The sequence below is a fragment of the Anarhichas minor genome, unplaced genomic scaffold (assembly GCF_050575085.1).
Source record: "Anarhichas minor isolate MPS153535 unplaced genomic scaffold, ASM5057508v1 ptg000123l, whole genome shotgun sequence".
NCBI lineage: Eukaryota > Metazoa > Chordata > Actinopteri > Perciformes > Anarhichadidae > Anarhichas > Anarhichas minor.
The window spans coordinates 782,501-801,277 of record NW_027466569.1 but is presented as its reverse complement, the minus strand read 5'-3'; the positions used below and the strand labels follow the sequence as shown (position 1 = coordinate 801,277).

The window sequence follows — 18,777 nt, the reverse complement described above, 5'->3', positions numbered from 1 at the left end:
TCTTCAATACAGCATGATGTTCATTTAGTACATTATGGTCCATTTAGAGTCAAACAGACCATAAAGCAGGGGATGCTTTAGGGCGGGGCTACACAGTGATTGACAGGTCGACACCACGGCATGTTTACCTGCACACTGCAGCATCAGGTTACAGATCAAACAGTTCAATGGAAACCAGTACGAGATTGTTGGTGAAGTGAACACACAAAGACCTGTGTGTGTGTGTGTGTGTGTGTGTGTGAGAGACATACTTCTCATTGCCGCTCCTTTTTGATCAACATCGTTTTGATGTTGTCGGGGCTCGTTGCCGAAGCAACTCCTCTCATCGCGGAGGGACGGTGACATGCAACAACACACACACACACACGCACATATTTGGATATAAAAGTTTTTTTTTTTTTTAAGTGATCAGTTTTCAGTAATTTATTGTTAAACAGGTAAAATCAGCCGACAGCTGTAAAAGATCAACAAACATCCTGTTTGTGAACACAAACTGCTGATCAATGCTGAGAGACAAGATTAGCTTAGCTTATCTAAGCTAAGCTAACTAGCTGCTGGCTGTAGCTTCATATTAACTCCAGACATGAGAACGGTTTCATTGCGACTCTCAGAAAAGAACGAGAAGAGGATGGGGGGGGGGGGGAGGTGATACACAACAATGACATCACAATAGAGGGGCTGGTGGCACGTGATTGGCTGAAAAGTGGAAAAAAGTGTCACACAATTGCTGTGAAAGAACTTTTTAACATGAAAATATCAGATAAACTGTGTAATATTTTACAATAGTGAGTTTTAATAATTTACCGTACTGTGATGGTTAATTTATGTGTTTTAGTATAAACTTTAAATGACTCGTGATTAAAATTAGTATTCAATATTGATCCTTCGGCCATCATGTCAGGAGTGTGTTAGCGTTAGCATTAGCATTACTGTAATTTAGCAGCGTGTTTCGGGTTGTTAGTGCTGGACAGGAAGTGATGTCGTCCCTCGGTTACCATGGAGACAAACTGGGACACAGTAAAAACAACTGGGAGTGATGGCATTCCATGGGGGGGGGGGGGGGTGGGGTACCATAAGGAGATACAAACACACTGAACAGCCTCTCAGTGACGTACAAAGTTAAGGTTTTCGAGGTTCAGTAACTTCATTTATAAAGATTGTGCACAAACATGACCTCAGCTTTGGCATTCAGAATTAAAAAGTCATCATAAAACAAAATCAATAAATAGTCAAGAGACACAAAAACAAGTGTTTAAATTAAATAAAGATCGTTGTGCATGGCTACAAAAAAAGAGAGAAAAAAGAGAGAGTGGGATTAGATTGTTCCGGGTCACAGCTCCATCCAGGACGTTGCACCTGAGCCCTGTGACACCCGAGACGCCGGTCTGGACCCAGACCTGGACCCGGGTCTGGATCCCGGCGGTCTGGAGCTGGTCAGCAGCCTCCTGCCCAGACTGAGGCCTTCCTCCCAGGGCTCGGAGGCCTCTCCGCTGGCCCGGCTGACGAACACCACGGGCGGCTGGGTGGAGGCCATCTCAAACCTCAGCTCCACGGTGCTCTTATTACCGCGGAAGGAGGAAGAGGAGGAGGCGGCCTTCCTCTTAGTCCTGGGCTGGGGGGACGGGAGTGGGAACGCTGGGACGACTCTGTGTGAAGACGAGGAAGCGTCTCCGGCAGCGGAGGACGAAGAGCCCAGTTTGGCCAACGCCACGGGGATCTCCTCCAGAGACTCCGCAGAGTCCGAGTGGTACTCAGCAGGAGGGGCGGCGGCCTGGACGGGACCCGGGACCGGGACGGGGGCCAGGGGGGGCAGGGAGGCCCTCAGAGGGAATGCTGGGAAAGGAAGCCGGGGACCCAGAGACACAGAGGACATACTGGTGGGCTCTAATGGGAGGAAAACACACCAACAAATGTCCATTTATGAACCAACGTTTGGTCATTGTACTGGTTATTATACTGGTCATTGTACTGGTCACTGTAAACATGTTTAATGTGTGTAAACTTGTGCAAATGTGTGTTTCTGCTGAAAACAGAGACTTTGTTGTTTCAGGTCACAGGAAGGCATTACATGAGTGACGATCCTCAAAAGTTTAGAAAGACAGACATGCATGTGTGTGTGTGTGTGTGTACCGGGGGGCGGGGCTGAACCCGAGCCACGCCCTCTGGTGACCTCTACTGGAACTTTACGGACCTTCTTCTTTTTCTGTAAAAAGCACAAAGACACACTCTCACTGGCCAATCAGGAGACAGCATTCATGTGTGACGTCACACCGATTATTGACACATGAGTGACGTCATGGACGAAGATGAGAACCAGAAGGACACAAACACATTAACGCTTCACATTAATTACAACACACACCCCATCTCTTCTGTGTATGTGTGTGTGTGTGTGTTTACCTGTGTGTGTGTGTGTGTGTGTGTTTACCTGTGTGCGTCGGTCTGTGTGTTCTGCTGCTTTCAGCTCAGTAGACGTTGTGGGCGGAGCTTCTTCCTCCATGACAGGACTGGACACGGTCCTCACTCTGCCATTAGACAGGAACCTGACACACACACACACACACACACACACACACACACAGGTGTTACTAAGACAATTATTTTCCTATTGATTGATTAATCGTTGGAGCTCTAAAGTTAATAAATAATGTGACATAATGGTAATTTAACAAAAGCAAATATTTAAATAAAAATACAATCTTTAATTTCTTAACATTAGAATTGTTTTTTTATGTAAACAATCACTAAATACGACAATAACTAAGTAAAAAGATGACATTTAGAATATGACGTTTGTTTGTTTTTAGTACAAATCCCTAATTTTATTTATTTTTTAATAAGCCTACATTTTGGTACAAGTACAACACTGACTACTTGTCCTGCTGACCGGCCAATCACAGCAGAGTAGTTGTAACTGTCAAGGAGACATGTGTAATTGTTTATTCTTTTGAGTTTATATGGTACCGTATGTGGTGCCTCAATGTATCGTATTTCGTCATGTATGTCGCTAAGTAACAGGCCACACCCAGAGTTGGCGTGGGCAAGTGACCGTGGCATTGTGGGTCGTTTGCTCGCGCAGAAGCTAAGAGGAGTAAACGACCCCAGGTTAAAGAGATTCTGCATGTGGTCCAAGAGGTGCACACGGTAAAGTGTTCATTTGTACATATATTTGTGTGTATTGTTGTTGACCTGCCTTTACATTTAAATGTGTTGCATTTTTTGAGATTGTAGTTTGTAGTTTATGTCATTATTAATGTGCTAATATGTGCTAGCAACGTGTACTAGCAAATGTCCGTTTGTCAACGGATCTGAAATGTACGATGTCTGTGCGCAGTGAAGAATCACAGGCTGGTCAACTCACTGAACAAATTGAGTCTTTGCAATTAGAAATGACTAACTTGAACGAACAACTACAATCACAAACTGATGATGTTGAAAGGGAGAGGTTAGAGTTACTCATAGGTGATATTTATGCAAAAATAGAAATACACCGAGTAGCAATAATAGAGCTTACCTCTACCTCTGAGAGAGTTGAACCCAGGAAATCCTCACGAGAGAGAAAGTTAACCTCCAAAATGTTGGAGCTGAAGCAACTAGAGCAGTGGTTCTTAACCTTATTGGAGGTACTGAACCCTGCGAGCTTCATCAGTGCATTCACCGAACCCTTCGTAATTGGAAAAATAAAATATAATTTCTTCAAAACATAGGTATATATTTTATTAGTGCACAAAATGAACCATGCATCAGTTGCACACAAAATCACTGTGTGCAAAGAACAAAACCAACAAAACATGAATTTCACACAAAAACATAACTCAGTGAATATTTACTGCAAATCAATGTGACTTTTGCTGTTGCCTTTCAGATACAAGTTCAGAAATGCGCGGCTTCACCTTGGCAAGTGCCACTCTCATCATTTTCGCAGCAAAGTCTGTTCCTTTTCTTAGTTTTCATGTCCACCATCCTCGAAAAGGATTGCTCACAAAGATACGTTGTAACAAACGGTGTGAGTATCTCAAGGGCTTTCTTGGCAATACGAGGGTATGGTACGATTTGGTGACACCAAAACGTTGAGAGCGATATTTTCCGTAGTCGCACAACTGCGTCTGAATGACGGCCGCTTCCAGCGTCATTCGCGCAGCCCGGTTGAAATTCGCGTCATTCGCAACCATTCGCGTCTGTGCATTGACTTTACATGTAAACTACCTCGCAGTGTGTGTCTGCCGAGGGGTTCGGCAGACAAACACTGCGGTCAAGTGAGCCGCGCTTTAAAAATTAATGACCGTCTATTCCTTAAGGTGCGTTCACACCGAGCGCCCCGTTCGGTGTGAACGCAGCATAAGTTTTAGCTTTCTCCGTGCTTTTTGGGCTACCCAAGCCACCGTAGGGCTATCCAAGCCACCGTACCGTTATGCTGCGTTCACACCGAACGGGGTGCTCGGTGTGAACGCACCTTAAGGAAAATAGACGGTCATTAATTTTTAAAGCGGCGGCTCACTTGACCGCAGTGTGTGTCTGCCGAACCCCTGAGAGTGACTCATCGAACCCCTGGGGTTCGATCGAACCCAGGTTAAGAACCACTGAACTAGAGGCTTCTCACAGAGAGTAAATTCTTCAGGCTATATCAAAGCTAGAAAGAAAAGGCGAGAGCAACACGTGCTCAACTTAAGGATGAGTGCTCCGACCAAGACGTGGCATACATGATGGATGCTGCTGAAGGTTTGGAGACACAAGTGAAAGATGCGTATGACTTTATAAGATCTCAGTCTGTGCCTTCTACAGAAATTAGAAGAAAGATGGATTCTTGCACTGCAGTAGCAAGAGATTTGATGGGGCTCATGAATGTACGCATGAGCGAAGTGGGGCTAGAGGAGTTTGATGCTAAAGTAGAAAATGCAAGACTTCGTGTGGTTCTTGACAAAGAGTATGGCCAATCAACATTTGGAACAATAATCTCCAAATCCACTGTTCGTAGTTGCCACTCCAACTCTTCATCGGAACGGCAAGGCATCACAGTGAAAAGAGCAGAATTTGCTGCACAGTTGGCTGCAAAGAAAGCTGAAATAAAGATGGAAGAGACAATTGCTGCACAAAAGCAAGAACTTAAAAGACTGGAAAATCAGAGAGATCTTGAAGTAATAGCTGCTAAGCTTAGGGTATATTCAGAAGCTGACTCGGGTGAAGCCTTGGATGAGAGAAGCGTAGCGTGTAGTGAGCTGGCCAATTGTCCTCCAGTTCCTCTTACAGAGATTAAAGGGGAACATACATGTAAGAGCAATAACAGTGAACATACAAACAGGACTAACAACGAACTATCATTAGTACAAGCCCTACATGATACAATGGTTTTTACCAGACTTCCTGCACCTGAGCCTTCAGTCTTCTCTTAAGTTCTTAGAGTGGAGCATGAGTTTTAAGACATTAATAGAACAGCGATGCACAAATCCAGCAGACAGTTTTTTTATCTGCAGAAGTACATCAGTGGTGAGGCACGATCTGTATTGGATGGAAGCTTTTATCGAAAGGATGATGAGGCCTATGACCAGGCATGGGATACACTAAATGTCCGCTATGGCCACCCTTTTGTCATCCAGCGTGCATTTGGTGAGAGAAACTGAACAACTGGCCAAAGATTGGCTCAAGAGAGTCAGTTAAACTGAGACAATTCAGTGATTTTTTGACAGCCTGCAGCAACGCCATGCCACACATCAAAGGGCTCCAGGTGTTAAATGATTGTGAAGAGAATCTGAAAATGCTGCAAAAACTCCCTGACTGGGTGACCTCTCGCTGGAATCGTCACGTCACAAAGCAGTTGAAGCAAACAGAGGAATATCCTCATTTCAATGAGTTTGCTAAATTTGTTGCTGAAGAAGCAGAAATTGCATGCAATCCTATAACTTCCTTTCAAGCCTTGAAGACTACTGAAGAAAAACGCCCAAAGGCTAATGCGTTCATCACAAGTGCGAAAGCACCTGATAAGACTGTGATGAGAACCTACAATGCTGTGGAGAACAGCTCAAACGAGTCAAGCAGATTTGAGAGAGTAAACTCCTCATCTTCAAACCCTTTCACATGCCTGTGCTGTGGAGAGAGCCATTCCATCCACAAATGCTGGACATTCGCCAGTAAGCCTGTCGAAGAAAAGAGAAGGTTTATATTTGACAATGACCTATGCTTTGGCTGTCTTAGGAGAGGACACATTTCAAGAGACTGCAAAAACAAAGCAATTTGTGATACATGTAAGAAGTATCATCCGACACCACTTCATGAGAACCGTCTATTTGCGGCTGCAGTCCCATCTTCTTCTCATACCACGCAAGCAGATGAAAACATGTCTTCTCTCTCTTGCTGTGTAGACAAAGGCGATGGTGGGAGGACATCCATGATACTGCCTGTATGGATTTCTTCAACAACCACGCCTGAAACAGAGACCTTAGTGTATGCCTTGCTGGATACACAGAGTAGCAACACCTTTGAAGACCAAGAGATAGGTAGAGGGATGGGGGCAAGTTTAGAGCCAGTCAAGTTAAAGCTCACCACTATGATGGGAAGAGATTCCATTGTACAGAGTGAAAGAGTTAGCGATCTTAGAGTTAGGGGGTTTTCCTCACAAAGCTTTATCAACTTACCACCTGTCTACACCAGAGACTTCATTCCACTTGAACGTTCTCACATTCCTACTCCTGAAACTGCTAAAAGGTGGAAACATCTGAACAGATAGCACAGGAAATACCAGAGCTAATGGACTGTGAGGTTGGTCTCCTAATCGACTATGACTGCTCCAGAGTGTTGGTGACTCGACAAGTCATCAGAGGAGATGATGAAGAACCATATGCTGTCAGAACTGATCTGGGCTGGAGCATTGTTGGCAGCTCCTCACTGGTGGTAACGTCAACAGAAGTGACAGGCTTGTGTCATCGTGTATCAGTTAAGGAACTTCCACTATTGACACCAACCAGTGTCATCAGAGCGCTAGAAGCAGACTTCAAGGATACTACTCCTGGGGAAAAGAGCATATCACAGGATGATATACAGTTTCTCCAACTGCTGAATGAACGAACGCATCAGAACACCGATGGACATCTGGAAATGCCACTCCCCTTTAAAACACGCCCACAACTGCCAGAAAATAAGCGACTGGCTCTGGTGCGGTTGAAGCACCTCAAAAGGAAATTTGACAAAAATCCCAAGTTCAAGGATGACTACGTTAAATTCATGGAGGGCGTCTTCAACCACCTTCACACCACTATTGGACTATCAGACTCTGCACTCAAGTGGTTTCAGTACTACCTTTCAGGCAGAACTGAATATGTCTCACTGGGAAGATGCAAGTCCAGACTGCTCCCCGTCTCCTGTGGTGTTCCGCAAGGGTCGGTCCTCGGCCCCATCCTCTTCATTATTTACATGCTCCCCCTCGGTCGTGTCATCAGCAGACATAGGATGTCTTTCCACTGTTATGCCGACGATACACAGCTTTACATCAAAGCTGCCCCAAGCCCCTCTGCAGCCATGTCATGTCTCACCTCCTGTCTTGGGGAGATAAAGGTGTGGATGAGCAACAACTTTCTCCAGTTAAACAGTAGCAAAACCGAAGCCCTCCTTGTTGGCACTCCACACCAGGTTCAGTCATCCTCCATAACTCATCTCACCTTCGACGGTCAGGTCATCCCCCTCTCCTCCACAGTCACTAATCTGGTAGTTAGGTTTGACCCACACCTGACCTTTAATGACCATATAAAACACCTGTACAAAACCTCATTTTATCATCTCAAAAACATCTCCAAACTCCGCCCCACTTTAACCCTGTCAGATGCAGAGAAGCTCGTCCACGCCTTTATCTCCTCAAGACTGAACTACTGTAACTCACTATTCACTGGGATCACTGCCAAGAACATCCAGAAGCTGCAATACATCCAAAACAGCGCTGCCAGGATCCTGATGAGAGTCCGGAAGTATGAGCACATAACACCCATTCTGCACTCACTACTATTGACTACAAAGTCCTACTACTCACACATAAATGCATAAATGGACACGCACCTCCCTACCTACAAGACCTCATCACACCCCAAATCTCCACCCGCACCCTCAGATCATCAAACAGCTCGCTCCTCCGGGTCCCCAACACCAAGCTCCGCACCATGGGCGACCGGGCCTTTGGCTCGGCAGCTCCACGCCTATGGAACAGTCTCCCTGACCACCTAAGGGCAACACAGACACTGGTCTCTTTTAAGACTGGCCTAAAAACCTTTCTATTCAGGAAGGCCTTTCTGACCTAAATCACTGTCAGTTATTTATTTTGTGTTTCTGTTCATTCACTTTTTTTTTTTATGCTTAGTTATTTTATTATAGTTTGTTTTAACTATGTTTTAACTATGTTTTTTACTATGTACTGGCTCTGTGGCACTCTGAGATTTTTTTTTAATGAAAAGTGCGTTACAAATAAAATGCATTATTATTATTATTATTATTATTAAGGATGGCGATGCAGAGAGAGCTGAATGCCAACCAAAAGCAGGAAACGTTTGGTGCATTCCTCACCAAGGGGTTTATCACCCGAGAAAGCCAGAGAAGATTAGGGTTGTGTTTGACTGCTCTGCCAAATATGATGGTACATCTCTGAATGATCACTTACTGACTGGACCTGACCTCACAAATGGGCTGACAGGAGTGCTGTGCAGATTTCGCAAACACCCAATTGCTGTCATCTGTGACGTTGAGAAAATGTTTCATAGGTTTCATGTGAGCCAAGAGGACAAAGATTACTTACGCTTTCTGTGGTGGGAAGATGGTGACACAAATTCAGAGCCAAAAGAATACCGAATGAAAGTCCATCTCTTTGGAGCAGCACCCTCCCCTGGCTGTGCAAGTTATGGAATGAAGTATCTGGCAAGCAAAAATGAAAAGGAGTGTCCTGCAGCAGCCAACTCCATCAGGAAGAATTTCTACATTGATGACGGCCTCATCAGCGTACAATCTGTGGACACAGCCATCAAACTAGTCAAAGAAGCACAAAAGGTGTGTGCAAAAGGGAGATTACACCTCCACAAGGTAATCTCGAACAGCAGAGAAGTCTTGGAGTCAATTCCTGACTGCGAGCGAGTTAGCGAAATTCAGGATGTAGATCTCAGTCATGATGAACTCCCAGTTCAGACTGTGTAAGGTGGAGTGTCAACACTGACACACTCTCCTTTAAAGTTTCCCTGGAGGAGAAACCAGCAACACGGCGGGGACTTCTCTCAACTGTGGCCTCTGTGTTTGATCCACTGGGCTTATTGGCTCCCTTCCTCTTACAGGGAAAGAGAGTATTGCAGGAAATGTGCCAAAAGGGGATTGGGTGGGACGAATTACTGCCCACAGAGCAGAAGCCACAATGGGATAACTGGCTGAACGATCTAGAGCAGGGGTCTCAAACTCAAGGCCCGCGGGCCGAATCCGGCCCGCCACGTCATTTTATGTGGCCCGCGAATCCACCAGCAGAAAAAAAAAATGTAAAAAAAAGATTTAAACTTAGACATGATAATAAAAATATCCCCATAGTCTACATTATGAGATATAAAGTCATAACTATGATAGAAAGTCAAAATTCTGAGATAGAAATTCGAAGTTATGAGATAGAAAGTCAGAATTGTGAGATAGAAAGTCAAAATGATGAGATACTTAAACACACAGTCACAGAAGCAGCTCTTTGGCTGGTTACCCTGTATTTGACATGAAATGTATTGTGAGTACATTGAACGTGGCTTTAAAACACATGAAATACTTCATGTGGGATTGTGCAAACCCTTGAATGGATTTTAAGCATTGAACAAAGTTATTGTAATAACTTGTGTTTGATATTTGTCTTAGCTATTTTCTTTAATAGTTTGATCTTTGAGAGTAATGTGGGTTTATTAACCCTAAATTAAAAGGATTTAAGTTATAATAACAGAAATGTGCTTAAATATATTTTTACATTTATATAACTGCATGTACAATATTTTAACACTTGAATAAACAATAATCAAATGCTGAGACATTTATTTACCAATATGTTAGGAGTAGTTACATTTACACAGTCTTACATTTACAACCGGCCCTTTGAGGGAAACCATGATGCTGATGTGGCCCAGAGTGAAAATGAGTTTGACACCCCTGATCTAGAGAATCTGCAAAAACTCCAGATTCCAAGGTGCTTTGTTCCTCAAGACCTAGGAGAGGTTCAGAGAATTGAACTGCATCACTTTTCGGACGCAAGTAGCTATGGGTACGGCCAATGCTCATATATCCGAGTTGTGGGTGAAGACAAAGTGCATTGCGCTTAATTAATGATGGGTAAAGCTAGGGTTGCACCCACAAAGGTCGTAACCATACCACGACTGGAGTTAACAGCTGCAGTGGTTTCTTCAGCAGTCAGCTGCATGCTAAAGGAGGAGTTGGAGCTCCAAATTAACCAAGAATATTTTTGGACAGATTCTCAGGTAGTCTTAGGCTACATCAACGAAGCCCGAAGGTTTCATGTTTTCGTTGCAAACAGAGTTCAAAGAATCAGAGAAATAACCGATCCTGCACAGTGGCACTATATCAACACTGATCAAAATCCAGCAGATCACGCTTCCAGAGGCCTCAAAGTTGAAGAGTTGATGAGTTCAAATTGGCTTACTGGACCGGAATTCCTGTGGAAAAGGGACCTTGTCATACCAAACTCAACTCCAGAGCTTCTGATAGGTGATCCTGAAGTCAAGACGACACAAGTACTACAGACACAGGTAGATTCAAGAGGATCTCCAAATGGCATACAGCACTGAGTGTTGTTGCTCGAATACAGCGACTCGCAAAGAGAGTCAAACCAACGGAATCCATAAACGTTGAAGACAGGAGAGCGGCCAGTGTGGTGCTTGTGAAACTGGCACAAGAGGATGCCTTTAAAGAGGACATGCAAATACTGAGTTGTGGCAAATTGCCACATAGTCATGCATTGTTCCAGCTTGACCCAGTATTGCAAGATGGTGTTCTCAGGGTGGGAGGGCGATTAAAGAATGCTTCCTTATTCTTTGACGTGAAACATCCAGTAATCTTACCCAGAGATGGTGTAATCACACAGCTGATCCTAGATCACTGCCACAGGAAAACTCAACATCAAGGCAGAGGACAAACACTCAATGAATTGAGAGCAAATGGTTATTGTGTTGTTGGTGGCAGCAAAGTCGTAGCAAACTACATCAAGCAATGTGTGATATGCAGGAGAGCTCGCAGGCCAACAGAGACGCAAAGGATGGCAGATCTACCTGCGGACCGTGTTGATCCCTCGCCACCATTCTCCTACTGTGGGATGGATTGCTTTGGACCATTCTACACTAAGCAAGGTCGTAAAGAGTGCAAGAGATATGGTCTCATATTTACCTGCCTGTCCTCGAGGGCAGTTCACATCGAAATGTTAGAAGATCTAACAACTGACGCTTTCATAAACGCATTGAGATGTTTTATAGCAATCCGGGGAACTGTAAGACAAATAAGATCAGATCAAGGGACAAATTTTGTTGGGGCGAAAAGTGAGCTGACAAAGGCCTTGAAGGAAATGGACAGAGTGACTGCTTACCTGGTCGAAAAACAATGTGACTTGTGTTTGGGAACGACAGATCAGGACAGTTCGGAGCGTCCTAAGCTGGGTTCTGGCACAAAGCGCTGGACGATTAGATGATGCTTCCTTGAGAACATTCCTTTATGAGGCGATGTCAATCGTAAACAGCCGCCCACTCACTACTAATAACCTAAATGATCCCAAAACTCTGGAGCCACTTACCCCAAATCATATACTTACAATGAAAGCTTCTGTTCCGCTGCCTCCACCAGGACAGTTTGTGGCTGAAGATTTGCATGCCAAGAAAAGATGGCGCAGAGTACAATATCTGACAGAGCAAATCTGGAGTAGGTGGAGGAAGGAATACCTGACAAACATCACTTTCAGACAACGCTGGCACTCTTCAAAAAGAAATGTGAAGATTGGAGATATTGTAACCCTATTGTCAAAGAGGAAGGGATTTCGCACAATGAGTGGAGACTTGGAAGAGTAGTGGATGCTTGCAAGGATGAAGATGGTCTAGTGAGAAAAGTCACACTACAGATAGGAAATAGAAAATGTCCGTTTGTCAACGGACATTTGCTTGAGAGACTCCACAAGAGCTCGCAATTTACGTACAAATGTTTATGTTTTGTTTGTAGTTTTCACAGTGTCTGAGGTGTCTGAGGTGGAGAGAGAGCGAGAGGAAGAGAGAGAGAGAACGGCAAATAAAGTTCATCAAGACATCAGTACGAAGCGTCGCCATTTTTGTTGGACCAGTGTAGCTACAGTAGTACCAGCCAATCACAGCACAGTCTCATCTCTTTGTCTGTCCTGCTGGACTCAGCGCTCTGAGAGCTCCAGTATAAATAAAGTCACTCCCAACAGACGAAGGTTCAGAGAGTGGAGTTATTTATGAAGGCAAACACACACACACACACACACAATACACACGCACACACATACACACACAACACACACAACACACACACTTTGTTTGCTTCCCGGAGGTCACGGCCAAAAGAATTCTCCTTTTGCACACTTTGTTTTTTGGTGTTTCCATGGCTATCTATTGTGTTATGAAATGAAGTGTTTACTAAAAAGGCGTCGGGATCAATGGCAGCGAGGCGTGTCGACAGGACCAGAACCAGAACCAGAGAACCAGAGTACCAGAACCAGAACCAGAACCAGAGAACCAGAACCAGAGAACCAGAACCAGAACCAGAACCAGAGAACCAGAGAACCAGAAGCACTCACTCTGCCTCCCCCTGCACAGACACAGTGTTCGGTTCCTCCACGTCCAGCTGAGGGTTGGTGTAGCCCAGAGTCCCCGAGTAGTTCACGTCCTGAGGGGGGTCAGACCAGAACACATATTTACTGTAATTAAGAGTTATTGTGTGTTTTTGTATTTCAGCTGCACAGTCATGCTAATACCGAAGCTAACGGCTAACAAGAGGAGGTTCACTTCAGTTACATTATGAAAATGAGTACTGCTGAAGGTAAATTATAATGTCCTCCTTCCTTCCTTCCTCCTTCCTTCCTTCTTCCGTTATCATTTAAATCGTGTGTTTCTATGAAAATAACCACTCTAGACAGTAACGTTTTCTGTTTATGTTATTTATTATTTATCGATACATTAGTCCTGTATTTTCTCATTTCTTTACATTTCTGATAAGTTTGTCTATCAATCAAGTAGCCGAGCTTTTTTAATGTCAAACCCTGAATAAGTCTATATTTTTAAGGCAACGGTTGACGATGATGTCATTTTGTGTACTTTGTAGTCACATGACTAATCAATACTCTACTAGACCATAATATCCTGCCATGTCACCATGGTTACAACGTCCTGAATGAGGAGTTACATTTAAAAGAGGATGTAAAGGTTCATCCTGTGTTGATGTCGCCCCCTACAGTCAGAGAGAGAGAGTTTTCATATTTACACCAGTTAGTTGTGTGGGTGTGAGAGTGGGTGTGTCGGGTCACATCAGAGCCAACATGGCCGCCGGCGGAGCCTCAGTTACCTTGATGAGGTGGAGCGACGGCTCCGTCACTGATCCTGGTTTCCTGGAGTCTCTGCCGTCCTGACGGTGACGCTGACGCACGATGTACTCAAAGGTGCTGAGTCGGTTCCACACTGTAACACACACACAGTGATGATGTCACCGCCACACAGACAGACAGACAGGTGTGTGTCTGTGGTGTCTTACTCAGGTAGAGGTGGAAGCAGAGCAGGTGGCAGAGCAGCACAGACGACAGCAGACCCAGAGCGACGGTGACGGCAGCAAGACCGGGAATCACTGCTGCAGCCGACCGGACCGGAGCCACCGGCAGGAAGACAAACCACACGGCTGTCTCGTTCCTCACTACACACACACGCACGCACGCACGCACGCACGCACGCACGCACGCACGCACGCACGCACGCACGCACGCACGCACACACACACACACACAAAAAGACACTCACAATAAGTTGATCGGGATGAATTTCTATCATCATGAAAAATGAAGTGAAAAACAGGAGCCTGAGTAAAACAATACAGGAATTATCATGTAAGAAAGAACAGACTCACAATGTTGCTATTGTTAAATAATAAATAGTTTTGCTATTATTATCGTTCATTTGTATTATTATTGTCATTTATTATTATAATGTATTGTTGTTTTTATTATTATTATTATTGTTCAAAATGCAGCAGAACTTTATAAAGTTGTAACAAGATGTAAAGTAAATTGGTTCCGGTGTGTTTTAAGCATATTTTGAGAGTTGTCTGGAGATCGATGTGGTTCATCGTGATCACAATGAACCAGATCGATCTCATGCTGGGTCAGAGGTCAGGGGTCAGAGGTCAGAGGTCAGGTCTTACCCAGGAAGTGTTTGTCAGAGCGGAGTTTAGACGGGTCCAGAAAGAACTCAATGAAGACGTAAAAGGCAACGACCAGAACCAGAGAGACCCCCAACAGAGCCGAGACCACACTGTGGAGGAACAACCTGCAGGAGACACAGTACACAGTACTGCTAAATACACACAGTACTGCAGAGAACACACAGTACAGCGGAGTACACACATTACTGCTGAGTACAAACAATTCTGCTCAGTACACATGAAACTGCTGTGTACATACAGTACTGTTGAGTACACACAGTACTACTGAATACATATGTCTTGTGTATTTACAAGTTTGTGGGTTATGATCAGCTGGAGCTGACATCCATCTTTGTAGTTTACATTATCAGATATTTAATAAAAGGACACAATGATTTTAAATAACATTAAAATACAGATGTGCACACTAAACGTTATATTTGTTGTATTACCATCATGGTGGAAAGTCCAAGTATTTGAATTTCCTTTACATTACCAAGAGAGAGACGAGCCTGATGTTGTGAAGGAGAAGTCGTGTTATTTGTTGACGTCAGACTCAGACTTACCTGTAGTTCCTGCTGCCCACACAGTTGTTGAGCCAGCGACAGTGATGGTCGAAGTTAGAAACACACTTGTTACAGGCGCTGCAGTGCTTCGACTTGGGACCCCTGAAACCACACCAGAGACGCACTCTGGTTCAATATATAGATATATGTAGAGTATATTACAAATAAAACAAACTAAATAAATCTATATATCCATACAGAACATAATATTTAACCAACATTAAGGTTTTGTTCAAGTGATGAATATATTCTGTTTGAATATTTCATTTAGTTTGTGAATCAGAGGATTAAAAAGTAGCAGTAGTATTCTGACTGTAGTAGTAGTAGTCTGACTGTAGTAGTAGTAGTAGTCTAACTGTAGTAGTAGTATTCTGACTGTAGTAGTAGTAGTCTAACTGTAGTAGTAGTATTCTGAATGTAGTAGTAGTCTGACTGTAGTAGTAGTAGTAGTCTAACTGTAGTAGTAGTATTCTGAATGTAGTAGTAGTCTGACTGTAGTAGTAGTAGTAGTCCGACTGTAGTAGTAGTAGTAGTAGTCTAACTGTAGTAGTAGTATTCTGACTGTAGTAGTAGTCTAACTGTAGTATTAGTATTCTGACTGTAGTAGTAGTAGTAGTCTAATTGTAGTAGTAGTATTCTGACTGTAGTAGTAGTAGTCTAACTGTAGTAGTAGTATTCTGACTGTAGTAGTAGTCTGACTGTAGTAGTAGTAGTAGTTGTCTGACTGTAGTAGTAGTATTCTGACTGTAGTAGTAGTAGTCTGACTGTAGTAGTAGTATTCTGACTGTAGTAGTAGTATTCTGACTGTAGTAGTAGTAGTCTGAGAGCAGCAGCAGCAGCAGCAGTACTAGTAGTAGTAGTAGTACTAGTAGTAGTAACAGCTGTTAGTAACTCAGACGCTGTCAGCAGACTGCAGGTCTACATGTGACCCAGTTCCTCCAGGACCTCTTGGGAGAAACCAGACCACTGACCTGGTTTCTAACTGCAGCTCAGGATCAGATCCATCACAGTGACTCACATCAGACCTCAGTGAGTACTTTCATTATTTACACTGAGGAAGTGAGCTGCATTAAACATGGAGATACCCAACACTTCTTAAAGGGCCAGTACCCCCCTACTGTCTAAATGTTACTACAGACTGCCTTCAGAGACTACCTGGATGACGTCTGTCCAACTCTCTGGAGGACACACAGGCTCCTACATATCTACATAGATATATATTTCATTAAAACATTTTAGGTTTCTGGCTCATGTGACGTCTCCATTCAAACGCCATCTGCTGATGAGCGATGCTATTTGAATGGAGCTTTTTAAGTGTCTGTAATTACTGATGTTAATTCATCTAAACATTCTAGAGTCTACTCACACGTCCACCTGGCAGAGGTAGCAGTGGCAGTTCTCAATGACGTGGGCGTGTTTTGAGCGGTCGAACTCTGGCACCGGACCTCTGTCACTCTTGGTTCTGACGTTGTGGTCGGCCGGGTCCACGGACACAGCCATCAGGTGGACGCACAGGTGACACACGAAGGTGACTCCAGTACACTAAGGCTCAGCATCAGGACCACAACAAAACCCTGGATGATCAGTGGACCGATAGGGAAGCTTATTCAAGTCACATTAGCATCATCTACACATATCCAGAATCAGCGATAGTTGTAGTTGTAGTAGTGGCAGTAGTAGTAGTAGTAGTAGTAGTAGTAGCAGTAGTAATAGTAGTAGTAGTAGTAGTTGTAGTAGTGGCAGTAGTAGTAGTAGTGGTAGTAGTAGTAGTTGTAGTAGTAGCAGTAGTTGTAGTAGTGGCAGTAGTAGTAGTAGTAGTAGTAGTAGTAGTAGTAGTAGTAGTAGTAGTAGTAGTGGCAGTAGTAGTAGTAGTAGTAGTAGTAGTTGTAGTAGTGGCAGTAGTTGTAGTAGTAGTAGTAGTAGCAGTAGTAATAGTAGTAGTAGTAGTAGTAGTAGTAGTAGCAGTAGTAATAGTAGTAGTAGTTGTAGTAGTGGCAGTAGTAGTAGTAGTAGTAGTGGCAGTAGTAGTAGTAGTAGTAGTAGTAGTTGTAGTAGTGGCAGTAGTTGTAGTAGTAGTAGTAGTAGCAGTAGTAATAGTAGTAGTAGTAGTAGTAGTAGTAGTAGCAGTAGTAATAGTAGTAGTAGTTGTAGTAGTGGCAGTAGTAGTAGTAGTAGTAGTAGTAGTCTGACAGCAGTGAAATATTAGCATCATCTAAAGATACTAAAGGCTACAACCAATAAACCAATGAGCATAATCAATAAGTAACACTGGGTCCATCGGGTCTAAAGGATACGATGTAGCCTGCAGGGATCCAGTGGGGGGGCAGCAGCGGGACGAACACGCCGAAGCCGGTGACGGCGAAGTAGACGTAGAGCAGCCAGGCCAGCAGCTGGAAGGGGTGCGGAGGCCAGCTCCACCCGTTGGTCCGGGAGCAGAGTGGCGCGTCGGCCCGCCGGAGTCCGTCATCGTCAGCGACCGGCGCCGTGCGGTTCGGGTTCCTACTGCACGCGTCCATCCTGCAAACAAACACAGAATCAAACCCGCTGAGAGGTTGCTTTCAGCTAGAGAGCATGGTCTTCATCACGTGATATCTTATATCTGCTCCATCAGATATTAGAACATAACTGTGCCTCGTCAGTACTCTTAAAAAGTTGTGGGAAAATGTCTCAAAATGTATTAGCGATGTTGTGTACAAAGATTTTTTCTATATTATATATAAGTGTAAGTTTACAAGACAAAGACACATTTTTGTGTTTTTTACAAAGAGTTTGTAATGTATTTAAAAACTACGCTAAAGATAGTACAGTATTTGAGTAAATGTACTTAGTTACTTTGCACCACCGTGAAACAGAGAAACGGAGAAAGTTCATTGATTATTAGAATCGTTTAGATTGTAATAATGTTATGTCCATCAGCTGATCCACTTCTTCTCTCTGGTATTAGATTATATGACATTTATGAAATTGATTAACAGTTTTTTAAATGTTGTCATCTTACTGAGTAAAACCTGCAGGTTAACCTGGTGGTACAGCTCATACACATACTGATACAGATATTTATTTGATCAATACATCAATATATGAATAATCAGATTGCTCCATAATGAAAACACCTGCTGAACTAATTAATAGTCACATTGCTAAATATCCACATGGAGTTTGAGGCTATACTACAGGTGTGGATGATGGACAGCTCAAGGCTATACTACAGGTGTGGATGATGCGCAGCTCCAGGCTACTACAGGTGTGGATGATTGACAGCAGCATTAACCCGGGTACTCACGTGTTTAGCGCGGGTTAACGGGCCCTCCTCTCCGCTGCATCTCGAGCCACAGATCCGTGTCAGACCCGGGTCAGAGCGTTAACTCACTTCCATCCCGTGTTCGACCCGGTGATTAGCTTCACTGCTAACAACAAACACACAAAGGTTAGCGTGCTAAGCTAATCACTCGCAGTGTTTAGAGCTCAGGCTGATCTCAGATCAGTTCCTACAGACAGTGACGTCGGGCCCCAACATTAAACGTTTATCACGGAAGATTGTTTTAAATATAAATAACAGCTAGCTCGTTAGCTCACGGTTGACTCTCTTAGAGCCGAGCTAGCTGTTAGCCTGTTAGCATAACGGACGCTGCCTCCCAGCTACGGCTCTGTGCGTCGTTTCCTTGGTAACGCTCCATGGTCTGCTCTCATTGGTCACAGCAGACCCCGCCCACTGACAGCTGTGTATAAAGCAGAGCCGTGTTAACTGACAGCTGTGATGACACGTAGAGTCCAGCAGGGGGCAGCGGCCTCATGAACATTTAAA

At 43.9% G+C, this 18,777-nt stretch overlaps 1 protein-coding gene across 1 annotated transcript; it reads right to left on the bottom strand.

Moving 5' to 3' along the window:
* Window positions 1–408: 408 nt before the first annotated feature.
* zdhhc1 (zDHHC palmitoyltransferase 1) lies at window positions 409–18,609 on the bottom strand. The gene is made up of 11 exons (XM_076083190.1): window positions 18,256–18,609; window positions 17,267–17,489; window positions 16,339–16,514; window positions 14,973–15,074; window positions 14,407–14,531; window positions 13,747–13,902; window positions 13,561–13,673; window positions 12,797–12,885; window positions 2,429–2,543; window positions 2,131–2,203; window positions 409–1,884 (listed from the first exon to the last, which is right to left on the bottom strand). Exons 2-11 carry the CDS (start codon window positions 17,486–17,488, stop codon window positions 1,331–1,333), a joined length of 1,725 nt encoding a protein of 574 aa, XP_075939305.1. The 5' UTR covers window position 17,489; window positions 18,256–18,609; the 3' UTR covers window positions 409–1,330.
* Between the last annotated feature and the right edge of the window lie 168 nt (window positions 18,610–18,777).

Coding starts and splice junctions, on each gene's coding strand:
- zdhhc1 (XM_076083190.1), bottom strand. CDS start 17,488: ATGGACGCGTGCAGTAGGAACCCGAACCGCACGGCGCCGGTCGCTGAC. Junction 12,886..13,560: donor CGTCGCTCCACCTCATCAAG/GTAACTGAGGCT, acceptor GACCCCCCTCAG/GACGTGAACTACTCGGGGAC. Junction 2,204..2,428: donor ACACAGACCGACGCACACAG/GTAAACACACAC, acceptor TGCTTTTTACAG/AAAAAGAAGAAGGTCCGTAA.